Source organism: Macaca fascicularis, chromosome 5 (genome assembly GCF_037993035.2).
Source record: "Macaca fascicularis isolate 582-1 chromosome 5, T2T-MFA8v1.1".
Taxonomy (NCBI): domain Eukaryota; kingdom Metazoa; phylum Chordata; class Mammalia; order Primates; family Cercopithecidae; genus Macaca; species Macaca fascicularis.
This window is the reverse complement of record NC_088379.1, coordinates 113,585,280-113,608,856: the sequence shown is the minus strand read 5'-3', so window position 1 is coordinate 113,608,856 and position 23,577 is coordinate 113,585,280. Positions and strand designations below refer to the sequence as shown.

The 23,577-nt window shown below is 40.0% G+C and overlaps 2 protein-coding genes and 1 long non-coding RNA gene across 3 annotated transcripts in view; 2 read left to right on the top strand and 1 right to left on the bottom strand.

Annotated features, from left to right (window-relative positions):
• Nucleotides 1-3,862, bottom strand: part of HADH (hydroxyacyl-CoA dehydrogenase) — a 46,037-nt gene extending 42,175 nt beyond the window's left edge. Inside the window, exon 1 of the mRNA XM_045392727.3 lies at nt 3,645-3,862. Within this exon, the coding sequence (XP_045248662.2) occupies nt 3,645-3,776 (132 nt within the window). The 5' untranslated portion in view covers nt 3,777-3,862. The remainder of the gene's footprint in view (nt 1-3,644) is intronic.
• LOC107129805 (large ribosomal subunit protein eL37) lies at nt 1,754-2,155 on the top strand. Its single transcript, XM_015450727.4, has one exon. The coding sequence runs from the start codon at nt 1,792-1,794 to the stop codon at nt 2,083-2,085; it is 294 nt and encodes a 97-aa protein (XP_015306213.1). The 5' UTR covers nt 1,754-1,791; the 3' UTR covers nt 2,086-2,155.
• A 128-nt stretch (nt 3,863-3,990) lies between the features above and the next one.
• The window catches only part of LOC123573606 (uncharacterized), a 78,369-nt gene continuing 58,782 nt past the window's right edge, over nt 3,991-23,577 (top strand). Inside the window, exon 1 of the long non-coding RNA XR_010586943.2 lies at nt 3,991-4,143. This is a non-coding gene — a long non-coding RNA (uncharacterized lncRNA). The remainder of the gene's footprint in view (nt 4,144-23,577) is intronic.

Genomic DNA, 23,577 nt, shown 5'->3' with positions numbered 1-23,577 from the left:
GACCAATATTCTCCATCTAAACATTACAGGCCTACCTCAGCAGCTATGATCAGGACGGAAGTGGATATGACGGGAAAAGGGCAAAAGGACAAGGACAACTGCAATGAAGATGATGATTTTACTTATTTATTTATTTATTTATTTATTTATTTATTTATTTTTGAGACGGAGTCTCGCTCTGTTACCCACGCTGGAGTGCAGTGGTGCGATCTCGGCTCACTGCAACCTCTGTCTCTCAGGTTCAGGTGACTCTTCTGCCTCAGCCTCCCAAGTAGCTGGGACCACAGGCACATGCCACCACGCCTGGTTTTTCTGTATTTTTAGTAGAGATGGGGTTTCACCATACTGGCCAGGCTGGTCTTGAACTCCTGACCTCAGGTGATCTGCCTGCCTCAGCCGCCCAAAGTGCTGGGATAGCAGGCTTGAGCCACCATGCCTGGCCGAAGATAATTATTAGGCAGCTAACTTTCTGCCTTTATAGGCAGCTAACTTTCTGTGAACTCTTATTATGTGCCAGACCACTGTGTAAGTGCTTGACATATGCTAATTCATTCAATTCTCTCCCTATGGGGCCAGTACTAGTATTAGTACTACTTTAGAGATGAGAAAACCGAGACACAGAGGTAAAGTAACTTTCTCATGTTAATACAGTGTGAGGCAGAGCTAGCATGCAGACCATCCAACTTCCTATATTGAACTGCAGCCCATCTGTACTCAAAACACATCAATTAATTCGTCTCTGGCACTCAATAAGCAAAACAGATTTACCCTATGCCAAAAGCTGTTGGTCAAGGAGCATAAAAAATGAAGCAATACTGCCTAGAACTACATGCTATAGGGTAGAGTGCAAAACCAGATCAGCTAAACCACTGGAAAGCATTGCTCACAAATGTTTTATAGGATTGGAGCTGTCAACTAAAGTAACTGAGGCTTTTCCAAACTGTGTTACATAAGGATGCAACTACTGTTTCTCATGGTCGTCCACTTTATAGATTTCTGGTCATTATAACCTTTCAGAACGACAATTCCATTATGTGTCCAGCCTATGGCATAAATAGCTTTTTTTCCTTTAAGTTTCAAAAGGCACTCCCTGGTCCAACTATTTAAGAGTTTGATTGACAAGCACAAGCCTGTGTTCTCCATTAATGTCAATCATTTCTCCTAACTCCTGTGTCAGGTGAAAGCTCCAACACCATACCCGTAATTTTAGGTGTTGCCCCTCTGCCTTTTAATGCAACACAACATCCTTTTTTGGTCAATGGTGGATGCAGCATTCAAAGAACTAAGCACCCTGATTTTCTACAAAAGTTGAAGTGACGCTTTCTACTTAGTTTCTAATCCTTTCCACTGCTGTCTTCAAGGATACCAGCCACAAATTTCTGGACCCATTTCCCACAATGTTCCTGCAGGCTGCTTAAGGCCCTAATATTTTGTTACTAAGATGTTGTCAAAATGTTTTTAAAAAACACATTGTTCTATTCCTGCTCACAACAAATCTCACTCTCACAGCCTTGGGAGATTTTGGTGGAGCCTGGGGATACAAACACACTCAAACTAAACTTTCGAGTATAAATGTGTGGAACTTTTAGGTTAAAGGGAGTTACTCCTCCCAGCCCATGTACAACATGGATTATGGGGATACTATAACCTAGCAGTCAGGGGATCCACACAATAAAAATGGCAATGTATGTCCAAAATTATGGTCTCAGAGGAAATGTGAGACTGTAAGAATTCATATAAATAAAACATAACAGCTCTTCCGGTCTCTCTGGTCTCGGCTGCAGAAGCGAGATGACGAAGGGAACGTCATCGTTTGGAAAGCGTCGCAATAAGACGCACACATTGTGCCGCCGCTGTGGCTCTAAGGCCTACCACCTTCAGAAGTCGACCTGTGGCAAATGTGGCTACCCTGCCAAGCGCAAGAGAAAGTATAACTGGAGTGCCAAGGCTAAAAGACGAAATACCACCGGAACTGGTCGAATGAGGCACCTAAAAATTGTATACCGCAGATTCAGGCATGGATTCCGTGAAGGAACAACACCTAAACCCAAGAGGGCAGCTGTTGCAGCATCTAGCTCATCTTAAGAATGTCAACGATTAGTCATGCAATAAATGTTCTGGTTTAAAAAAATAAAAAATAATAATAAAAAAAAAACATAACAGGGATATGGATTTTAGAAGAAAATGCAATCAAATAAAAGTGTTGCAAAAAACTTGCCAAGGAGAAGAAAATTGAGATATACAATACCTAATAGTAAAAGGTTTTTTGTTTTTGTTTTTAAAAAGCAAGCACGAAAGCGTGGACTTGGCTGGAAACAAGACATTGAAAAAGTAAACTCTCTCATGACTGTAGCCACTGTAGTACTGTCCCCAAGAAAAACTAGATGACTATAACCGCCTTGCCCAACAAACCAAGTTGGAAAGGACTGAAATGCTAAGAATATAATCAGCTAGGATACGAAAACCATGGTTCTCCAATGTGAGCTGAAATGGAATAATTAAAAAAGAAAAAAGTACAAGCATTACAGTAACCAGGTAATCAATCACTCGCACAACTGAGCCTGAACCACAGCTCAGCCTAACAACGGAAAAGTCCTGAAGATGTACAACGGGTAAGAGACTTGTTCCGGCTGGGCTCAGAGGCTAACGCCTGTGATCCCAGCACTTCAGGAGGCCAGGCGGGCAAATCACCTGAGGTCAGGGCTTCGAGATCAGCCTGACCCACCAGGTGAAACCCTGTCTCTACTAAAAATATAAAATTAGCCGGCCGGGGCGCCTGTAATCCCAGCTACTAGGGAGGCTGAGGCAGAGAATCGCTTGAACCCGGGAGGCGGAGGTGGCAGTGAGCCGAGATCGCGCCACTGCACTCCAGCCTGGGTGAAAGCGTGAGACTCCACTCAAACACACACACACACACACACACACACACACAAAAAAAAAAAAAAAAAAAAAAAAAGAGAGAGAGAGACTTATTCCGCTGCAGAGCCAAAATCGCAAGCTCAGAACTCTGCACAGCCGGCACTGTTTCAAAGGTCAAAACCAGGACCTCAGCAATCTTCCATTAGATGACTTTACCAAGTGTTACAAAAGTCATCACTATTACTAGTCTTTACAACCCAGGAAGCGAAGGAAAGACCGGGGAGAACCGGGAGGCCGTTTAGGAGAGAAAACTACTTTGACAAAGACTGCACAATTACAGAATAAAAATCAAAAATAACTGATAAAATAAAATTAAAACTGATCGATCGCAGTTCACGTCTTTGGCAGCAAACTCCCGTTTGAGCCGAGCAGGAGCAAACGCGTTATGCCTGAACCTTGTGCACATATAATTCTTCTCTCGCACGGCCCGGTTCCAAAATGCATTCACCGCCACTCTCCGCGGAACCTTCAGCGGGCTCTGGGAGCGGCCAGAATTTTCCAAACGAGGAAACTAAGGATCGGCCCAGAACCCTGAATTTTGAGGGGAGTGAGACTTGGGCCCTCACAGGCCCAGAAGCGAGGTATTTCAACTACACCGGGGAGGGGCGGGGTGAAAACTCCCGGGTGTCGGGCTGGCGCAGGCCCCTCGCGGCCGGTCGCGCCAGCGCTTCCACCTCAGGGTGGGCGGCCATGCGCGTGGGCACGCTGCAGAGAGGGCCGCTCACCTGGGCGATGCCGGCGCCCATCAGCCCGCCGCCGATGACCGTCACGTGCTTGACGATTATCTTCTTGGCCGAGGCCGAGGCGGTGGACGAGGAGGACATGGAACGCATGAACTGCCTGGTGACAAAGGCCATGGTGTGGCAGCGGGGGCGACAGCGACGAGACGCGGGCGGAGAAGATGCGCCTGGCGGGTAGCAGCGGAAAGCCAGCCTTTGGGGGTGGGGACCTACGCGGCCCTGCCTCCCGAGCTCCCCTGGCGTCACCGTGACGTCACCAGGCAGCGGGGCGGGGCCTTGAGGCCCGCTCCTCCCATTGGCCTGGGCCGTAAAGTCCCAGCGCTGAGCGGGTATACGTGCGCGGGCTCGTCATGTCAGCAGCCGCAGGCCCGAGTGAGTCCGGGCTTGAGACCTGCTGAGCAGCGGGACCTGGCGCCTGGCGTTCTGGTGTGGGACCGAGAACAGACCCTTCTTCTGAAAAGTCACTGGCCCCTTGTTCAATGAAGTGAGTCGTGCTGACTTTGTAAATGCTATCCTTTGATGACGTGTGCATATCTAGGCTCTGAAGAAATATGTGCTGCTTGGCTGTGTTGGTAACGGACCCAAAATGTGCACCCTTGGTTGATGTCACCAAATAAACAACTCGGGATTATTTTAATCCCGTGAACAGTGATTGTTTCCCCTAAAAAGGAAAGAAATTTAGACTGCAAACACCCAAAACAAATGTCTAGTGACCCATGAGTTCCAATGCAAAAATCAGGCTCAGGGAAGGTAAAGGGAGAGTTGACTTTTAGTTACCCATCTTGACATTGGACGTCTATCAGTGTAGTGAACATGTGGACGGTTTAAGGTCATAGAGCAACCTTTGTGGAATAACCAATACTTTTAGAAAGCATAGGAAAGAAATGTCTTGTCAAATAATGGAAGACTTGATAGCAACTTGGCCAGTCTTCTCACTCAGGTGAATACTTTCTAATTACTGTAACTTAATGATATAGGATTTTTATTAATTTATTTGCTTTATGTTTAAATATTGTTAACAAGAAAAACTTTAAGCAAATTAAGTTTAGCAGAGTTTATCTGAGCGAAGAAACCATGAATCAGGTAGTACCCTGAATCAGTAAAGATTCAGAGAGCTCCAGCCGGTAACAGTGGGCAAGCAGCGTTTATAGACAGATTTTTTTGCAGCCTGTAACGGGCTAAAAGCTCCGCTGCTGTGATTGGCCAAGACTTGGCCACTTGTTAGAAGAACATACTCTCAAGTTACACTGCAGTGTATTTACATATTAAGTATGATTATACTTTGCTAGGTAGGGAGGCAACTTTAGGCCAAATTTAATTTAATAACAGTTTCCTGCTTTGGTTCAGCCTCTCATTTTTAAGAGATTGACCAGAAGCTTGTTTTGTCTCAGTATGGAAGTCACAATGTCAAATTAGTTGAGTGATTATACTTTCTTCATGTTGTTATTCTAACTGTAATAACACCATTTGGTGTACAAAGGATGGCTGCATAGAGACATTTAAGACTCTTGAGGGGAAACAACACATCAGGGAGACTGTTATGGCCACGAGGAGGAGAATAGCAATAAACTGAGGTACACACCTTAACAGGAGTGCCCGCAAACTGATCGAAATCAAACAATTCAAAGTTCAGGCAATAAAGATAGTTCAAAGTATTTGAGTCCAGTTGGTCATAATCTAATTTAGGGCATTATGGCAATTAAGGACTGTTAGAAATGCTTGTTTCTCGGTTCCATAAAGAAATAGCACTTGAACATAAATTAAATTTCTTTAGCAAGGCCATTTTTACTTTCTGCAGAAAGGATACACTCACCAGCAGTTTTGCCACGAGAGTACACGAAACAAAGGATACAGGGTCATTTATAACCTGACACGTCCACCTTACTGCTGTGTCCGATTTCCAGTGGCTGGAACGGGACCTCATATTCTGTATTTGTCCCGATTGGCTAGTAACTTACAACTTTTTAAAAGAGGCAAAGGCAGAGGAGAACAAAGGAAGGAGGAATTAACTTGTGGAATGCTGAGAAAGGTAAAAACACTTTCAAATAAGGAGGAACAGGCTATGACCTAATGCTCACTTGGACCAGTATAAGCATGCCAGGGCAAATATTTAGGCTAAATTGTGGGAGCTAAAAACATAAAAGTACATTGATTTCTTTATTACAGCTAACAGATACTTAAGAATGTTAGCGCAGGTCTTTGAACAAATTTTGCTTCTGAGAGAGGTTACTGTTTATTTCTAATGAGATGGAAAGGAAAGTCTTTGAAGAGGACCCTCTACTTTACTTTTTACAAGGACCATAGTTCACTGAATGACCTGATTCAGCCTGATGGCCTGATATAAAGAGGTATCCATTTTTGTCGTTAACCTGGCAACACAAGTTATAATAACCTGGAGACCCACTAAAGAAACATAAAGATTAGAAAAGTTTGAAATAGCCTAGCTTGTCTTTCACTACCCAGGATGCCTGCAAACCCACTATAAGCTGCTCCCATAAATGTATCATGTGTTCCTTTCCCTTGAGAAGTTTCCTTAATATATTCAGCGGCAGTGTCTAGAGAAACAGCAGTATCTGCCACCTTTTAAATCAAGGTTTCTGTAGCAGTAACACTAGAGGAGAAATAAGTGCAACATTCAGTTTTACTCAGCACCATACAAAAGCCCCCAGCACAAGCAAAGAGGGGATCCAAAGCTGTGTAATGTTCCATGAAGTTTGTTGAACACAAATGTTTTCATCCACTGAAAACATTTAAGTAGCTTACACCCTCTGAACCCCTGGGAAATCTGACTGCCTGCAAATTCAAGATTTTCCCCAATTTACAGATTAGTTTCAAATTCCATACAACAGGCACTCTGCTAATGCCAAGAGTAAGTTTCAGCAACTCCATTGGAACCTCTCCTCAGTAGAAACTAACTTATCTTCATCTATTTTTAGGTTGGTGGTAACTTTGGTTATTGACTGCTTTAACCTCTGATTATGGAAGGTATTATGGGAACTTTCACGGAAAGCTCTTCGGATGTAGGAGCAAGCCAGGCCAAATAGCAAGATCTGAACCAGTGGGGAAACAACAGAGTAAGCAGATTATCCACCAACCCAATATAGGCCCTTGGAAGCTTGAAAAGAGGGCCATTTAGTGGTGTTTGAGCAGAGGTCAGTTAAGGTTGTCCACCCGTAAGTTGGCATAGCTCCTGAACAAAGTCCAGTGGTAAACTTACTCTTCTGTGGTCCCTGTATAGCATGTTGTAAGGGTGCAAACCACTAGATCTAGTAAAAAGACTTTCCTAGATTTAAACCAGTGACATCATACGAGCAATTATTCATACCCACGTAGGTAGTCCCCAGCATCTTGAGTATGCAATGCCTGGAAGCACAAGATAACTTTTGCAGGCATCACTCTTTTTTTTTTTTTTTTTTTTTTTTTTTACTTTTATTGACAATTGGCACATAATAATTGTACGTATTTATGGGGATGACTCAATGCATGTATATGTTGAACAATGATCAAATTGGAGTAATTATTAAATAATATACCTATCACTTTAAACATTTATCATTTCTTTTTGGGGATAACATTCAAAATCATCTCTTCTAGCTATCTTGGAATATACAATACATTATTATTAGCTGTAGTCATTCTACTGTGTAGTGGAATAGCAGCTTTTATTCTTCCTAACTGTAACTTTGTACCCATTGACCAATCCCCTCTATCCAGATGTTCTACATTTGGTGACAGTTCAGTTATTAACTGGAAAGATCAAGATACTATTTTCAGCAAGTGTAGGAAGGCAAGTAGCAGTGATGTGTAGCATATCAAGGATGACTTTCCTCTCTTTCCTTGGAGTTGCAGGGTGACTCTCTTTAGGAACACAGAGAGGCATTAGTGTTAATGAAATTGTTTCCAGATTTTTGGGCATTAGCTCATAAACCCAACAGTTACTTTGGTTTCTTAGAGACCATAAGACTTTGCCAAAGTCATCCACAGAGTGTGGTCCCAAGTTGACAAGGAAATTCAGTTATTTCTGTTGCATACAACATTTTGAGATAACTGGAATTATGATTAATAGCCTTATACCAGGACTATTAGATTTCTATTAATTTCTTACAAGTTCTGAAATACATAGTAATAACATATCCATACATATATAATTCAAAAAAGGTCTAGCATTATTTAGGGTTTTCCTAAAGAAAGGGAAGGAATTCATATTGCAGGAAATAGAGAAAAAAGGAAAAAAAAAGATAAGCCTTTCATGATAGCAAAGAACTCTTGATCTGCAATATTAGGAAAGCTGTCTACATATAGGATGCCATGTGCTTCTAGGGAAAAACTTCCCCAGTCAGCTTTATTTCAAGGTCTCCAACAGGTATACAGTTCCAGAAGTCTACAGGAGCTCTTTTGTGTTGAGAAATGCAGATCCAAGATTCAAGGCCTTGGAGTTTGCTGCAGAGAAGAACTTGGTATGGTCCCTTTCAACTGAGTTCAAGTACTGTCTTTCTCTGGGGTTATTTCCAAAAGACTCCCACCTCCAGGTTCTATATTATGAAGCAGTTGGTTGTCATCAGTTGGTGAGTCATGAAGGACTTCTTTCACTTAGTAAAAATATCCTTTTCAGAATGCATTCAAGCCTTGCACTATTAAGTCATGCCAGGGTTTGTAAGAGTGGAAGATACATGAGACTTTATTATTAGGAGCATAAGCCTTCCAGTAACTATTTTATGAGGGGTCAATTTATGTTTTCCAGTGGGAATGGATCTTATTGCCATCAATCAGTAATACCTTTGACCAAGGGAATCCAATCAATTCAGTTAGCTTTTCCTATGCTATTGTGTTTATAATACCTGTTTAACGGTTTTACAACTTGTCTAGTGAATTGCATAGACAAGTTGCTGGAAATTTCTCCAGCAATGCCCCGTAAGAGAAACACATTTTCCAATAACCTTTTCGCTATTGTTATATCATTGGCCTCCCTGCATTGGAAATCTTCTGTACAACCAGAAAACATGCATTTAAAGTGGAAATTGAATGAAAGCCATTTGTAAGTGTTCAGGAAATGTATCACCTAAAGTTTTTATTGTCTTACCACAATTATGGGTTTGACAAACCAAACATTGGTTATAAACTATTTTAGCAATTTGGTAAGTCACCCCACCAATCTTTTTTCATAATTTGAATCATTTTATCTCCTCCATAATAATCATGGAGCGCAGAGCTCTTAATACTGGAAGATTTAAGACTCCAGGAGAACCAGGCAGCCATCCAGGTTCTTCATGTGTCCAGGCTTAACACTGGATTTACATTTTCCTAAGTACCAACTTTGTTTCTCCAATTCAGGTGCTTATAGCACTGTTTATTGAATAGGTTTTATCAAATGTAATTTGACTTGAATCAATATTATAGAGTTCATTCAAGTTGTATATCTTAATAATTTCAGTACTGACTTAATTAGCGTGAAATTCTGCCCAAGTCGTTTCCTTTGTATTATCTTTTATTCTGTGTGACATTAGGTTAGCAGTTTTATGAATCAGTCAATTTCTTCATTAGAGTCCTGGGAATTCTTACCCAATCCAATGGTATGATTTTAAAGTTATGAGAAACCTGCATTCTCAGAGTTCTTTCTATAAATCTCCTTGAAGATGAACATTTTAGGCTTATGGTTTCTCAGGAAAGTATCAGAGTAAACAATTAACTATCTGTGAAGACTTAAAATGGTCACGACTTTAAAGATCTGGTAAGGGTTTATTACAATAATGACACACTTGACAAGGAAACTCAGTTACTTCTGTTGTATTCAACATTTTAAGACAATAACTAGAATTATGACTGATAGCTTTATAGCAGGACTATTAGATTTCTATGAATTTTACTCAATTTCTGAAATACATATTAATAGCACATTCATACAAATATAGTTCAAAAAATTTAGTATTTATTATTTTATAATCCTTCCCATATAATTTAACATATCAGATCAGACCAATTAGTTTAATATGTCTCTTTCTATAATGAGAGATGTCCTTTTGAGATATTCTGAAGGCCCATATGGAAAATCTCAAAGTTAATTCAATTTCAAGAAAAGACTTAATTTAGAATTTTACTTTGGAAAGTTTAGTAAAAATATCAAAGGTTTAAAACATTTGATCAAAAAAGGATCACAGGTCACTGTGAACAATAGTCATTCATTTAATCAAAGTGATAATTTAAAGACTTCAAAGGCAAATACAGAAAGTTACATAGTTGTAACTTACATTTTTTAATAAAGGGGACTCAGTTTTCATAAGTGATCAAAAACCTAATTAAGGCAACATAATGCACAGGAAATTATCTTGGTAAAATACAGAATCTTTGCTTCCTAGGCAAATTATATAAAAAGTAAAGAAAAACTTTTCATAATTTCCTATCAAGAGCAGGCCAACAGTTCAAGAAAACCTTATTGTTTTAACAGAGAGGACTACATGCTAGTTTTGCATCAGTATACTTTTGATATTGATGCTCAACTTTTGGAGAAACTCATAAATAATTTTCTTCTAATATTAGCCAGCTTAATCACACATGAAATTCCATTCATAAGATTCATCTTCCAGAAAACTTCTACAACTTCCTTATCTGTTCAGTTTTTTTCCTATGCTTTTCCTTTTCACATTTGAAACAACCAGTCATTCTATTTGAAGACAAAAGTTACTCATTTTTTCCCTTAATGAAAAAATTCTCATACCTTATAACTTTTTCTTACCCAACGTACATCTTAACTTCCTGATATACTTGCATATAGAGTTTTTCTCTATTTCTAATAATTCTATATATTAAATAAAATATATTAATTACTTTTTTTTTTGAGATGGAGTCTCGCTCTGTCACCCAGGCTTAAGTGCGGTGGCACAATCGTGGCTCATTGCAACCTCTGCCTCCCAGGTTCAAGTGATTCTCCTACCTCAGGCTCCTGAGTAGCTGGGACTATAGGTGCATGCCACCATGCCCAGCTGATTTTTGTATTTTTAGTAGAGATGGGGTTTCACCATATTGACTAGGCTGGTCTCGAACTCCTGACCTTGTGATCCTCCTGCCTCAGCCTCCCAAAGTTCTGGGATTACAGGCATGAGCCACTGTGCCTGGCCAATTAGAATTCTTAATCCTTAGTGACCTTAATTGCCACTGAACACTACAAAGTAAGCAATTGTGAACTGTCACATCACCTATGGAACTGCCACATCACTCATCTGTACCTTGGCAAATTTATCAATCATTACCTCTAGAAGCATATGCTTTCTTACAGTACAATTTGTCAGTGTTGCCCAGAACATGTTTGTAACGTTACAAATATCTTTAGTGTATCAGTAATAAGAAACTGTAGAGGAGACAAAATTTCAACTCTAGCCTCTTAGTTTTTCTTTTTTCATGGCTAGGCCTGAGAATTAAATTGTGATTTGTACAGATTTCCCTCAACTTCAGTTTTCCATCTTGATAAGAATGTTAAGACCTTCTAGTATAGGAAGGACTCTTTTACATGGGAACTTTATCTTATATCTATTTAACTCACTTATTTTTCACAATTATGCATAGATTGCTTTATAAAGATGAGATAGTAAGCAGCTAGTCATCATATCATCTAAGTTATTTCTCTTGCTGACATATTTTGTAATATAGAGGTAGCATAGGTTTATTTTACCAGTGAACCTAGGTAGGAAAAGTTATGTGCCGGTATTATATTTAGTGCTGAAAATTCTGAAGACATGACTGTTTTAATGGAATTAATAATATTCTTATTTATCAAGCTCACCCAAGTGAGCATTTGAGTTAGTTCTTAATTTTCTGAGCGAATACTTCATTTATATTAGTGCTTATTTTTGAAAGAGCCAAATAAATAGAGCTCGTTTTCAATTTAATTTGGCAGTATCATAAGGAGATACAAAAATATCACACATATGTGTCATACATACAGATCTGTCCATAAACATATAAACAGACACAGATCTTAAATAGCTTTTGTTTAAAATTTTTAGCCATTTGCCAAGCACAATAAGATAAAACTCAATAATTTATTTAAAAATATCTGAACCAAAATTGTTTTCCTGGCCAATAGCATAAGATTTCCTGCCCCCGTGGGTAAAGTTTTTAAATAATATTTGTGAAAAAGATATTTAACATTTTTTTCATTTGTTTTCTGTAAGGAACCTGATAAAGAGGCAATCTTTGCTTTATTTAATACTTTAGATGCCTGTATATGCCAATTTAAAAATGTATCCCATTGCTTTATGGCATTTTGGATTCTTTTTTTTTTTATGCTCCTGCAAATGAACAATTTTATATATGTTAAAATTTCCCCATTGTAACAACTATAATTCTAAGTTGTTCTAGTAAGGGACATTTTTTTCAAAAACACACAGGTTCTAGGCCCAGCCCATAATTTTTGTGTATAAAGTTAGCTGGTGTACCAAAAATTGAAGTCCCAGATTCTTGGAAGTCCAGAGTTTTGTTTTTTTTTTTTTGAGAGGGAGTTTCACACTCACCCAGGCTGGAGTGCAGTGGCACATTCTAGGCTCACTGCAACCCTTGCCTTCTGGGTTCAAGTGATTCTCCTGCCTCAGCCTCCCAAGTAGCTGGGATTACAGGCACCTGCCAACACTCCTGGATAATTTTTATATTTTTAGTAGAGGTATGGTTTCGCCATATTGGCCATGCTGGTCTCGAACTCCTAACCTCAGGTGATCCACACGCCTCAGCCTCCCAAAGTGCTGGGATTATAGGCATGAGTGCCTGGCTGGAATCCCAGATGTTTTTTAAATTTGGAGAAACCCATTTTCAAAAGATACTGACCTCCAGCCCAGTCCAGTAAAATTGCTCAAATAAAGTCAGAAAGGTCAAAACAAAAATTCATAGAGCTTGAATTTAAGAGAGAACCCTGCCATGATCCCAGTTGCTGTGAGAGATGAGTGGGCAAATGATCCCTGGTGAGTACCTTCACTTGGCCATACGGTACTCCCTTGTGTCCCTGGAGGTCTGCTTTGGGTCCCACTTCTGACACCAATCTACTAGAATAAATGCTTTAGACAAATTAAATTTAGTAGAGTTTATTTGAGCAAAGAAACAGTTCATGAATTGGGTAGCACCTTGAACCAGTAGCAGTTCAGAGAGCTTCACCCAGCAACAGTGGATAGGCAGTATTTATAGACAGAAAAAGAAAGTGACATATAGAAATAGCCTGATTCATTACAACTCTTTATCTGTCTTATTTTGTCATGGTCTGAGCAGTTGCAGCCTGTAATTGGCTGAAATCTCAGGTGCTATGATTGGCTGAGACCTAGCTACTTGTTACAAGAATATACTCAAATTAGATTGTAGTTTATTTACATATTAAGATAGGTTACAGTTTGCTATGTATGGAGAGAACTTTAGGCCACATTTAATTTAACAGTGTATAATAAAGGCCCACAAACATCAAACAAGTCCTCCCCCTACTAGAAGTAACTGTCATAGTAGATCCTGTGTTCACTTTTTTTTTTTGCTTTGATCTCATCTTTATATCTAATTCTGTAAACAATATCAGAAAGCACTGTTGTTGAGCACCTTGTTAGGCTTGGGAGATCACTACTGGCTGAAGAGAAAGTGTTAGGTTCAAATAATAAAATCTATTAAGTGCTAGATGGTAGCAAATGCAAAAACCTATAGGGTATAAATGAAAAAGGAAGATTGCATAGACAAACCTAGTAACTTGAAGCATGAGTCAATTTATGAAGAAAAGAGAATTTGCTTCAGAGGAAGCAACAAATTCAAAGGCAGAAGCATGAGAAATTAATGCAACAGGAAAAGGGGGTGAGGAATTAGGTATAGTTAGAGATGAAGCTAGGATGATAGATTGGGAGGATGATTAGGTGAGTTTTTAGTCCTCATTTACAACTTGTATCTAATCTGAGGCAGAACATAGTCTAATTACAGTGTTGTCATATATTTTTTAATGAAATTTGTGTGTAATGGACAGCAGTGATGCCTCAGTATGGTACGTTTTCAGATCTGTAATTCTTTTCCTTGGGAAAGAAAGAATGGCCACCTGTCTTAGTCTATTTGGGATGCTATAACAAAATACCACTAGTTTGGTGGGTTATAAACAATAGAAATTTATTTCTCACAATTCTGGAGGCTTGGAAGGCCAAGATTAAGGCACCAGCAGATTCATCCTACTTCCTGGTTTACAGATGACTCCTTCTCATTGTAACCTCACATGGTAGAAGGGGCAAGGGAGCCAGCTCTCTGGGGTCTCTTTTATAAGGTCACTAATCCCATTCATGAGAGCCTGCCTTCATGACCTAATCACCTCCTGAGGCTCACCTCCAAATATCTTCACATTAGGATTCAACATATGAATTTTGAAAGGACACAAACATTCAGTCCACAATACCGCTGCAGTATTTTTTTTTTTTAAACAATTCTCAAATGTGAGGTACCTATAGTATATAAAGATGTGATACGGCCAGGTGCAGCGGCTCATGCCTATAATCCCAGCACTTTGAGAGGCCAAGGTGGACAGATCACTTAAGCCCAGAAGTTTGAGACTGGCCTGGGCAACATGGTAAAACCCTGTTTCTACAAAAAAAAAAAAAAAAAAAAAAAAATTAGCTGGACATGGTGGTACTTGCCTGTAGTCCCAGCTACTAGGGAGGGTGAGGTGGGAGGATCACCTGAGTCCAGCAAGATCAAGGCAACAGTCAGCCATGATCATGCCACTATACTCCAGCCTGGGTGGTAGAGTGAGACCCTGTCTCAAACAAAACAAAACAAAACAAAAAGTGATGTAAAGAAAGGAACACTGTAGCCAGAATTCAGTGTCCTGGCATAGTCACTAGTGTGCCATATGACCTTCTACAAACATTTACCCTCCCTTGGCTCCAATGTCCTCATCTCTCAAAAGAAATGGTTGGACATGAAGTCCTTGCCCATGCCTATGTCCTGAATGGTATTACCTAGGTTTTCTTCTAGGGTTTTTATGGTTTTAGGTCTAACATTTAAGTCTCTAATCCATTTTGAATTAATTTTCATATAAGGAGTAAGGAAAGGATCCAGTTTCAGCTTTCTACTTATGGCTAGCCAATTTTCCCAGCACCATTTATTAAATAGGAAATCCTTTCCCCATTTCTTGTTTTTGTCAGCTTTGTCAAAGATCAGATGGCTGTAGATGTGTGGTATTATTTCTGATGGCTCTGTTCTGTTCCATTGGTCTATATCTCTGTTTTGGTACCAGTACCATGCTGTTTTGGTTACTGTAGCCTTGTAGTACAGTTTGAAGTCAGGTAGCCTGATGCCTCCAGCTTTGTTCTTTTGGCTTAGGATTGTCTTGGCAATGTAGGGTCTTTTTTGGTTCCATATGAACTTTAAAGCAGTTTTTTCCAATTCTGTGAAGAAAGTCATTGGTGGCTTAATGGGGATGGCATTGAATCTATAGATTACCATGGCCAAAACACCAAAAGCAACGGCAACAAAAGCCGTAATTGACAAATGGGATCTAATTAAACTAAAGAGCTTCTGCACAGCAAAAGAAACTACCATCAGAGTGAACAGGCAACCTACAGAATGGGAGAAAATTTTTGCCATCTACTCATCTGACAAAGGGCTAATATCCAGAACCTACAAAGAACTCAAACAAATTTATGAGAAAAAAAAACAAACAACCCCATTGAAATGTGGGCAAAGGATATGAACAGACATTTCTCAAAAGAAGACATGCAGACAGCCAATAGGCACATGAAAAAATGCTCATCATCACTGGCCATCAGAGAAATGCAAATCAAAACCACAATGAGATACCATCTCACACCAGTTAGAATGGCAATCATTAAAAAGTCAGGAAACAACAGGTGCTGGAGAGGATGTGGAGAAATAGGAACACTTTTACACTGTTGGTGGGATTGTAAACTGGTTCAACCACTGTGGAAAACAGTATGGCGATTCCTCAAGGATCTAGAACTAGAAATACCATATGACCCAGCCATCCCATTACTGGGTATATACCCAAAGGATTATAAATCATGCTGCTCTAAAGACACATGCACACGTATGTTTATTGCAGCACTATCCACAATAGCAAAGACTTGGAATCAACCCAAATGTCCATCAGTGACAGACTGGATTAAGAAAATGTGGCACATATACACCATGGAATACTATGCAGCCATAAAAAAGGATGAGTTTGTGTCCTTTGTAGGGACATGGATGCAGCTGGAAACCATCATTCTCAGCAAACTATCGCAAGAACAGAAAACCAAACACCTCATGTTCTCACTCATAGGTGGGAACTGAACAATGAGATCACTTGGACTCTGGAAGGGGAACATCACACACCGGGGCCTATTATGAGGTGGGGGAACGGGGGAGAGATGGCATTGGGAGTTATACCTGATGTAAATGACGAGTTGATGGGTGCTGACGAGTTGATGGGTGCAGCACACCAACATGGCACAAGTATACATATGTAACAAACCTGCACGTTGTGCACGTGTGCCCTAGAACTTAAAGTATAATAATAAAAAAAAAAATAATGAAGCCATGCATCTCTCCAATTTGCCAGCAATGTCTGAAATTTCCGTGCTTAACCTAATGGGTTAATTGGATCACTCTGCCATCATTGCTTCCATTCAAAGGAGTATTTTGCACAGCATAAAAACAAATTAATTTGTATCCAAATAATTTGACATAAATTGTAGGCCTCTCAACCTCAATTTCCTTCTGGATAAAACAGGCCTAGATTCAGTATCCACATTTGTTGCAAGAATAAAATAAAAATATGTTTATAAAAAAAAAAAAGAAATGGTTGGACAAACAGCGTTCCAGCTGTTTTCCGCTAAGAGTCTAACACCACTTACGATCTTCTAAAGTGGGAGGGCCACCACTGCCCCTCCCCCTGCCTAGTGTTGTTCAGATGACAGTTACAATAGAATCATTCTTCTTTTGCCAGAAGTGCAAATTGTTTCCCAAATGTGGCCTTGGGCTTTCAGGAGCCCAGTAGTGACTTCTGTGGTCCCTGATTTGCACCCTCACCCTGTTATTGGGGTTGTGCTTCATTTCTCTCTGTGGAAAGAGTGAAGTATTGCGAAGTATGACCCTCGTCACCAAACCAACTCAGAGACAGCAAGTGCTTTGGCAAAGGAAAGGGCTGGCACAGAGAACAGAGTAAGTAATAACTGCTTTTATTTGTCCTATAAATGGATAATTATAGTACTTAAAAAATAAACATCAAAGAAGCATTATCTAACAACATACATGATGGTGGGCTGTGAGTGCAGCAGAAGTAGTGTGTAAAGTAGGTCTTCTCCAACAGAACAGTGGTGGGCAAAAAATATCAATGGTTTTCCAGTCTTCAAGCTTTATGAAGCAGGCAGGCAGAGAGAGCTGAGCTGACACAGTACTTACACTGTCAGGTGATAGACACATCGACCCAAGCACAGGATTTTTTTGGTTGATTTGTTTGTTTTTGAGATGGAGTCTTGCTCTGTCGCCCAAGCTGGAGTGCAGTGGCGCAATCTCAGCTCACTGCAAGCTCTGCCTCCTGGGTTCACGCCATTCTCCTGCCTCAGCCGCCTGAGTAGCTGGAACTACAGGTGCCCACCACCATGCCCGGCTAATTTTTTGTATTTTTAGTAGACACGGGATTTCACCGTGTTGGCCAGGATGGTCTTGATGTCTTAACCTCGTGATCCACCAGCCTCGGCCTCACGAAGTGCTGGGATTACAGGCATGAGCCACCGTGCCCAGCCCCGAGCACAGGATTTTTTAACAGCCAGGAAGGAGCATTTGGGGTTGGGATTCATTGAGTAAGTTGGGATTTTCCTTCTATTTGTGGGAAATTAATAATTTCTGGCTTACTGGATCAAAAGTGAAAAATTAATGCTGCCTCTTCTCTTTTATTGAGCAATTTAAAAATTTCATATGGCAGAAAACCAGAGGCTGTGGCTGCTCAGGGTGGCATGAGAGCAGAGTCTAGAAAGTTCAATCAAAAGCTTACCTACTGCAAAATTAAAAATGGGTGACATTACCACTCTCATCTGCAGAGTTTTCAAGGAAATAATCATATGATTTGCATAATTAAGACATAATTAGTTCAGAAGGGAATGATCATAATCATGTGTTTGTATGGAAACTGAAACATGCTCTCAGGATGACTTATAAGACACATAAAGTAAAATCTCTAATAATACTGGATAATTTATCAAATAATTCTGTGCTCTTGAGCTTTTAGAAAAAAATTTATCCTGGCAGACTTTAAATATCTTGGTTTTTCTCATCATGCTAGCAGTTGTTGTAATACCAGCTACTTTCTACCTCCATTTTCTCCTCCACTTAGAAAACCTTTATTCCACTTACAGAGCATTATGGCCTTCCCAAATAACGAGTTGAAATTAAAGTCTGTGGAGTGTGAAGCATAGGATTCCTGGGATCAAAGTAGTCAAAACACATGCAAAACAAACATTTGTATAAAACGCTGCCTTTGGAAAAAAGAAGGTGATGTGTAGTACAGCTTATGCAATCTTGATTCAGGGTTTTAGGCACATTCTGCAATCTGGGTGAGAGTTTATTTGGACTCTTTTGCTAAGGAGATGAAATGTTCATTCCACCTGAAACACAGATTTTCCACACAGTGGTTAATAATAGCCTATTTTACCATAGGTGTTAGTGGCTCTGTGGATTCATTGAGTATAGGTCAGGATTCTTTTTCTATTCTATGGAAAGGGAAAGATTTCTGAATTTTGAGAATGAACTATTTTTCTAACCTCAGCCCACAGTCTCCAGAATGCTTGCATGAGATCATAAGACTCACTAAGTGGGACAATGAGAACTGTGCAGTACACATTCACTACTACCCAAGGGGGAAACCACCTACAGAATGTGTGCTTTCACATAAATTACACCTTCTGATTTGTTTTCTTAGGAGTTCCAGGTATAAAGTTTTATACAATGAAAACTAACCATTCACTAGCTTTAAAAACAATGATAATGATGGCCATCCCTTTGAGCAATTTTTATATACCATTCAGTTAGGTTAAGTGGTTTTGCATGTAATATCAGCATTTATTGAGCCCATTATTATTTTTATACCATTCTGGGTACTTCATGTGAATTCATTCATTAAATTCTCACAATAAGTCTATGTGGCAGGTACTAAGGGTACCCATCTTTTACAGGTAAGAACAATGAGACCCAGAAAGGTTCAGAAACTTAGCCAAGGCTACATGGCTAATGAATGGCACTGGCAGACTTCAAATTCAGGACTGTTTTCAGGGGTTGTGTTCTTGACTACATGCTGTTTTGCCTTTTCATAACAACCCTCAGGCTTTCGTGCTATCCTCATCTAAAATGAAGAAATAGGTTTGGAGCATTTCAGCCATTTATTAAATGTAGCTCCCCTAATACTTGACCAGGCTCAGATTTTATCCCGCTCTGATCTCAAGGCTCTCATGCTTTTCACAATTCCATACTCGTTAGACAGTACCCCTGCTTGTAGAGGGGAAAAAATGAGGGAGATGTTCTCCAGTAAACATTATCTATGTTTAGATTTGGAGCTTTTTCTGTTATACTAATATTGTCATAAAAATTAGACCGATTAATATATTTGGACATTCTTACTAATAAACCCCAGAGCTGCAAGTTTCCCACAGTGATTCCCAGTGGTTCTACCTGAAGACTAAGAGTCATGTGTTTATACCATCTGATTTCCAGCATGCAGACTCTTGTTTCTCAAACACAAACATCCATTTTTAATTGTTTATTGCTCACCTCTCCTTGATACTTCAAATACATATCAGATACTTCAAATGTAACTTACCAAATTTGAGCCTGTTATTTCCTACCCTCTACCTCACTCAAATAGCTTCCACCTCTTCTTGCATTTGATGTCTCAGTTCATTATGACTCGCCCCCCTCCCCCATCCAAGGGGCCTTGTGATGTGCTGTGTATCAGCAGTTTGTTACTTTTTATTACTGAATAGTATTCCATTGCATGGCTTTACCAGGTTTTGTCTATACATTTAGCAACTGATAGACATTGAGGTTGGTTCCAGTTTGGAGTTATGAATAATGCTGCTATGAACATTCACAAGCAAGTCAATGGAGTCTTGCTATGTTGGCCAGGCTGGTCTCCAACTCCTCTCAAGCAATCCTCTCACCTCAACTTTCTAAGTAGCTGGAATTACAGACATGCACCACTGTGCCCAGCTTGGACATATATTTTCATTTCTCTTGGGTAGATAGTTTTATGTTTAACTTTTTGAGAAACCACAAAACTGTTTCCAAAATGACTACACAAATTTTATAACCACCAGCAATATATGAGTTCCTTTTTCTCCACATCTTCACCAACACTTGTTATTTTCTATAGCTTACTTTTGATAGCCATCCTAGTGTGTGTGAAAATGTACACTTAATGCTCTTCCCTAATTAATAATGATGTTGAGCATTTTTATGTGCTTATTAGCCATTCGTGTATCTTCTTTATTAAAATATTTCTTCTGGGGCCACCACTGCCCCTCTTGCACTTTTGCCAGAAGTGCAAATCATTTCCCAAATGTGGCCTTGGGCTTTCAGAAGCCCAGTAGTGACTTCTGTGGTCCCTGACTTGCACCCTCACCATATTATTGGAGTCATGCTTCATTTCTTTCTGTTGAAAGAGTGAAGTATTGGGAAGTATGACCCTGGTCAATGAGTCAACTCAGAGACTTATTTTCAGTATGTGTTCATGAATTCTTAGTCTTTACAAAGGCGTATAATTCATTACTGTATTTAATTATTTTGATTTTCCAATTGAACCACATTTGGCCAGTGGGAATCTCTCCAAGATGGTTCCTTGTGACATTTCCCCACTATCTTCTCACTTCCTGATTTTTGGACATAAAAAGGCTCATCTTGTACCTCTTCTGCCCTAGCTCCAGAAACAGCCATTTCATTTAGAAACTCTGGTTCCTCTGAGTGGAAATGGTATTAGAAACCAAGGTCTGGGCACAACTGTACTTTAAAGAGAGTAACCTGGCAGCTGAGTGAAGTATGCATTAGTTCTCTATTACCCTGTGTATTAGTCTGTTCTCATGCTGCTGTGAAGAAATACCTGAGACAGGGTAATTTATAAAGAAAAGAGGTTTAATTGATCCACAGTTCCAGATGGCTGGGGAGGCCTCAGGAAACTTACAATCATGGCAGAAGGTGAAGGGGAAGCAAGGCACTTTCCTCACAAGGCAGCAGGAAAGAGAAGTGCCAAGAAAAAGGGGAAAAGCCCCTTATAAAACCGTCAGATCTTGTGAGAACTCACTATCATGAAACAGCATGGAGTAACTGCCCCCATGATTCAGTTACCTCCCACTGGGTCCCTCCCATGACATGTGGGGATTATGGGAACTACAATTCAAGATGAGATTTGGGTGGGGACACAGCCAAACCATATCACTATGTGACAAATTACCACAGCTTTGTGGTCAAAAAAAGAAAAAAAAAAAGTCTCACACTTTGTTTCGATCAAAGAATCAGGGGTAACTTAGCTGGGTGGATGTAGCTAATGGTTCTTCATGAAACTATAGTCAAAATGTTGTCTAAGTCTGCAGTCATCTAAAGGCTCAACAGGAACAGAAATGTCTGCTTTTGAGATAACTTACTCGCATGTAGTACATGACTGTTGACAGGATGTACCATATTCTTACTGGCTGTTAGCAGGAGGCCTTGGTGCCTTGCCACATGAGCATCTCCACAGGGCTGCTGTGTGTCCTCACATGATAGCAGCTGGCTTCCCTTGGAGCAAGTGACCCAAAAGAGAGCAAGGCAGAAACCACAATGTTTTTTTATGACCTAGCTTCGAAAGCTGCACATCTTTTGCACAATAGCCTAGTGATTACACAAGTCGGTGTTATTCAATGTGGGAGGGAACCATATAAAGAATCATCAGGGGCCATCTTGGACTCTGGCTACCACACAAGCCCAAGATGGTAAAGAGACTTTTCTATGTAATTTTTATGTTATTTTCTATGCTGTGTTTTACTTTTCACATGTAGGTGTATCACCCATCAGGAATTGTTTTTAAGATATGGTGTGAGATAGGGAGTCAGGGTTCATTTATTCCTTTACTGATAGGCAGTTGTTATGGCACCATTTATTGAAATTTCCACTCTTTCCCCCACCATACCGCAGGGGCATCTTTGTCACAGATCATGTGCTCTTATATGTATAGGTTTATTGGTCTATTTGTCTTTGTGCCAGTGCTATGCTGCCTTGCTTATTGTAGCTTTATAAGGAGTCTTGACATCTGCTACCGTGATTGTTTTGGCTATTCTTGGCCCTTTGCTTTTATAAATAAATTTTATTTAGCGTTGGCCACTTTTTGCAATTATTTCTGCTCAGGCCTAACACTGGTAAGACTCTGATTTAATTGGCCTGGGGTGAAACCTAGGCATCAGGATTTTTATCAAACACTCCAAGTGATTCTAAAATACTGCCAGAGTTGAGAACCATGGATCTAGATGAACTCTAGTCTGTGGCAGCAGGGAAAATTAAGGCCCAAGAAAGTGGAGTGCTTGCCAAAGGTTACACAGAGAGGCAGTTGCGGAACCAGGGTTCCAGTTCAGGTGCCTTGTTTTCCAGTGCAGTCCTCTTTCCAACATCTATATATACTCCTGGACATGCCACTGTAGATAAGTAGCAGAAAGGCAGAGAGGAGAGAGGTACCCAGAGACTTTTTAACTCCTTGCATCTGGGAGCTTCAGAGGAAATGGCAATTGAGGGACAAGGGGGATATTAGATGGTTAGTTTACAGACACATCCAAGATGCTCAGCAGGGAGGGCATAACAATGGAATAGTAAAGCTACACAGAGACCTGAGAGATCATCTTTCTAAATATTTGATAGATGAAGAAACAGGCCAAAGAGATCGCATAACTAGTTACAAGCAGGGGCAGGACTTGGGTCTGAAGTGTGCCACACTCCTGGTTCAGTCCTCATTGTCCCACCATTGTCACAGACTGACAGGTTCTTCTTGCCTGCTGCTCAGAAAAACCAATGCACTGAGAACAGCAGGTATTGCAGCAAAGAAAGAGTTTAATTATTGTGGGGCCAGACAAATGAGGAGAATGGGAGAAATTTCTCAAATCTATCTCTCTAAGAATTCAGAGGGTAAAGTTTTTAAGGGTAAACTGGTAGTCAGGTGGTGGGGGAACTGAAACAATTGATTGGCTGAAGATGAAATCACAGGGGTGTCTAAATTGCCTTCACACAGCTAAGTCTTTTCCCAGGGAAGGGGGAAAGGGTGTTCTCAGAACCAAGTGGCATCTCTTTGTTGAAATGCTAAATCTGAAAAATATCTCAAAGACCAGTTCTTCAGGTTTCACAATAGTTATTTTATCTATAGGAGTAGTTGGGGAAGTTACAAATCTTATTACCTCTTATGTGACTTTGGAGCAGAAAGCAATGTATAGAAAAGCAAACTAAGCAGTGGTAGGTTATTGTTTAACCATGCTTATTCTTTAGCAAGGTTCAAGCCCCAACCATAATTCTAATCTTGTGTTATGAATGCAGCATCAGTCTCCAGCAAGAGGGGGGTCAGTTTTCCTTCCTTCAAAGTTTAACTGTAAACTAAATTCCTTTCATATTATCTTGGCCTCCATGCTAGAATAAACAACAACAAAAAGAAAGAAGAAAGAAAGAGAGAGAAGAAGAGAAGAAAAGAGAAGAGAAGAAAGAGAAGAGAAGAGAAGAGCCTGTGAGGTTAAAAGCAAGATAGAGTCAGTCATGTTAGATTTCTCTCATTACTTACAATTCTGCAAAGGTAGTTTCACTATGTTCAGCGTTATACTCAGGTGCATTTAGGCAAAATTGTTCATCTTGAATATTTTAACAGTGTTGGCATATGCTAACCATTCAACATATTTTTTGAATGAATAAGTGAATAACTTGAAATTTATGG